The sequence below is a fragment of the Solanum dulcamara genome, chromosome 12 (genome assembly GCF_947179165.1).
Source record: "Solanum dulcamara chromosome 12, daSolDulc1.2, whole genome shotgun sequence".
Lineage (NCBI taxonomy): Eukaryota > Viridiplantae > Streptophyta > Magnoliopsida > Solanales > Solanaceae > Solanum > Solanum dulcamara.
The window spans coordinates 13,687,419-13,690,438 of NC_077248.1; the positions used below are offsets into that span (position 1 = coordinate 13,687,419).

Sequence of the window (3,020 nt, forward strand, 5' to 3'; positions counted from 1 at the left end):
TAATTAATGAAAATAAATAAAATAAAATAAGAAGCTAAAAGCCGCCATTAAATATATGTTACCTGTCAGCTTACTCCACTGAATTTAATTCTAGATAAGACAGAGGACTATGAGATTGGCGCATTTGTTTATTCAACATTTTGTCACTAATATAATAGACAATTTAGCCTACATCTCCATTACAGCATCACCCTTCTTACCTATAAATACCTTCCATTTTACCACTTGTTTGCCATCACCTAAGTTTACTACATCAAAATGAGGCTTTATGAATTCACTACTCTTTCTTTAGTATTTTCTCTCCTTTTGCTGAGTGCCTCGGCAGAGCAATGTGGTTCCCAAGCAGGAGGTGCGCTTTGTGCCTCGGGACTCTGTTGCAGCAAATTTGGGTGGTGTGGTGACACTGATGCCTATTGTGCTCCTGGCAATTGCCAGAGCCAGTGTCCATCTGGCCCCGGTCCTACTGGGGACCTTGGAGGTGTTATCTCAAATTCCATGTTTGATCAGATGCTTAATCATCGCAACGATAATGCCTGCCAAGGAAAGGGTAATTTCTATAGCTACAATGCATTCATTAATGCTGCTGGGTCTTTTCCTGGCTTTGGCACCACTGGTGATATCACTGCCCGTAAAAGGGAAATTGCTGCTTTCTTTGCCCAAACTTCCCATGAAACTACTGGTACGTCGATTTAAATTTTGTAATTTCATTGTGAATCTAAAAATGATACTCCATTTGTTAAAATTGATTATGTACCCGTTAAGTAATAATAATTGATTATATAGGAGGATGGCCTACAGCACCAGATGGACCATACGCATGGGGTTACTGTTTCCTTAGAGAACAAGGTAGCCCGGGCGATTACTGTACACCAAGTAATCAATGGCCTTGTGCTCCTGGAAGGAAATATTTCGGAAGAGGCCCCATCCAAATTTCACAGTAAGCTCCTATATATTCACTATCATTTAGCTAGACAAAAAGAAAAAAATTGTTTACATTATTACATATAAGTAAAATCCCAAATTCCATCTCGAGAGAATTCTAATCACACTGATGTTATGTCCTAATTTTTGACTGATTAACAGAAGGAGAAATAAATCTATTTGTCTCACGTTGTAATGTGATAAGGTCTAATTACGCGTATTTTGACATTAATAAAAACAGCAACTACAACTATGGGCCATGTGGCAGAGCCATCGGAGTGGACCTTTTGAACAATCCTGATTTAGTAGCTACAGATTCAGTCATCTCATTCAAATCAGCCATCTGGTTCTGGATGACCCCTCAATCACCAAAGCCTTCTTGCCACGACGTCATCGTCGGAAGATGGCAACCATCCGGCGCTGACCGAGCAGCCAATCGCCTCCCTGGATTCGGTGTCATCACAAATATCATCAATGGTGGCCTGGAATGTGGTCATGGCAGTGACAGCAGGGTTCAGGATAGGATTGGGTTCTACAGGAGGTATTGCGGAATTCTTGGAGTTAGCCCAGGTGATAATCTTGATTGCGGAAACCAAAGGTCTTTTGGAAATGGACTCTTAGTCGATACTATGTAACGACTTCATCATCTAAGGCCCCGGCTATAAATAAATTTATGTATGAATGAAATTGTGTGAGTTGTGATTGTATTCTGACGGAACCACGACTTATAATTGTTTGTTTTTATAATAAACAACAACGTCTATTGTCTGCTATAGTGGACGGTTCTTCTAATGTTGTGATGGGTCATGTTAATGAGCATTATGTGGGAGCTATTTAACGATCGAGCCAGTTCATTATTTAGTAAAGCATTTACGTTATAATTTGACCTTATTATAATAGGTTAGTGTAACGATCGAACAGTCGTTAAGTTATTTCGGTGGGGCGAAAAATTTGTGAACCAAGTTGATCAGGACCAGTACCGTCCCGACACAGTGGGAATAACCCGCCACAGCGCACAACCACAATGGGATGGGACCCGCTATAATGGGATCGACATGACAGAATTAAAAGACTTGAATTTTTATTTCCTCCCTTTTCCCTAGAGTGCCAAAATAGGTGAGAGTCACCCTAGAAACCCTTAAAAAGATGCTCTAGGCTTGGAAGGGAGGGAGAGAGATTTCTAGCGCAATGAAGGCTACAACTCATGAAATTCAGGCCTACTTCCATCATTTTCATTGTCCAAAAGTCAGGAGCAGAGCTATTATCCTTCAAACAATTGTTTGGCGCCCAGGTAAGCTAGATTTTCTTAATTTAATAGTTATAAGCACGTTCTTATCGCATAATATTATTTAAATTGATGGGAAATTTCATATTTAGACCTACGGGCACAGAGTATGGATGATTAAATGATTGTCATTGTTATTTAAGGCGGGAGTGTATGATGTGGATTAGGATTATTTTGTGACTAGTGGTAGTGGTCCAGTCCTTGAATGTAAACCTTGGTGATACATATTGAGAGGGATGATGACTTTGTGAGATTATGTGTAGGGAGATTGCTGGGTTATAATGAGATTTTGAGACTTGTGGTAGTCAAAGGGGTTCTAGTACTGGGTTGTTGATGTATATAGATGGATATGTTTGTATGTATAATTGTGTGTGTTCATATTGACTACTCCTTGTAAAGTAGATTAAGGAATATTCATGAAATAAAAGGATGAATGTGAAATGACATCATGTGATAATCTTATACAATGAACCTGAAATGAAATGATTATATGTGAACAAATTGCATATAATGAATTTATTACTTGACTGTGCAAGTATTTTTGTTATTTATTGTTGATTATGATTGTGATTGTGGTTATTAGATTAGGTACCACGCTGGTACATAAAGGATTGGGTACCACGATGATATATATTAGATCAGGTACCACGCTGGTACATATTAGATCGAATACCATGCCGGTACATAATGAATCAGATACCACGTCGGTACATATTAGATCAGGTACTATATCGATACATAATGGATTGAATACCATGCCGGTATATATTGAATTGGGTACCACGCCGATAGATATTTAGATCGAGTGTCACGC

At 38.9% G+C, this 3,020-nt stretch overlaps 1 protein-coding gene across 1 annotated transcript; it reads left to right on the forward strand.

Annotated features, from left to right (window-relative positions):
- The first annotated feature begins 215 nt into the window (after window positions 1–215).
- LOC129875882 (endochitinase 1) lies at window positions 216–1,762 on the forward strand. Its single transcript, XM_055951107.1, has 3 exons — window positions 216–679; window positions 784–937; window positions 1,163–1,762. The coding sequence occupies exons 1-3, from the start codon at window positions 259–261 to the stop codon at window positions 1,554–1,556; spliced, it is 969 nt and encodes a 322-aa protein (XP_055807082.1). The 5' UTR covers window positions 216–258; the 3' UTR covers window positions 1,557–1,762.
- The last annotated feature ends 1,258 nt before the right edge of the window (window positions 1,763–3,020 follow it).

Bases quoted from the DNA above. Each gene is read 5' to 3' on its own strand.
- LOC129875882 (XM_055951107.1), top strand. From the start codon at position 259: ATGAGGCTTTATGAATTCACTACTCTTTCTTTAGTATTTTCTCTCCTT. The intron at 680-783 runs GTACGTCGATTT...TTGATTATATAG, and splicing joins AACTTCCCATGAAACTACTG to GAGGATGGCCTACAGCACCA. The intron at 938-1,162 runs GTAAGCTCCTAT...TAATAAAAACAG, and splicing joins GGCCCCATCCAAATTTCACA to CAACTACAACTATGGGCCAT.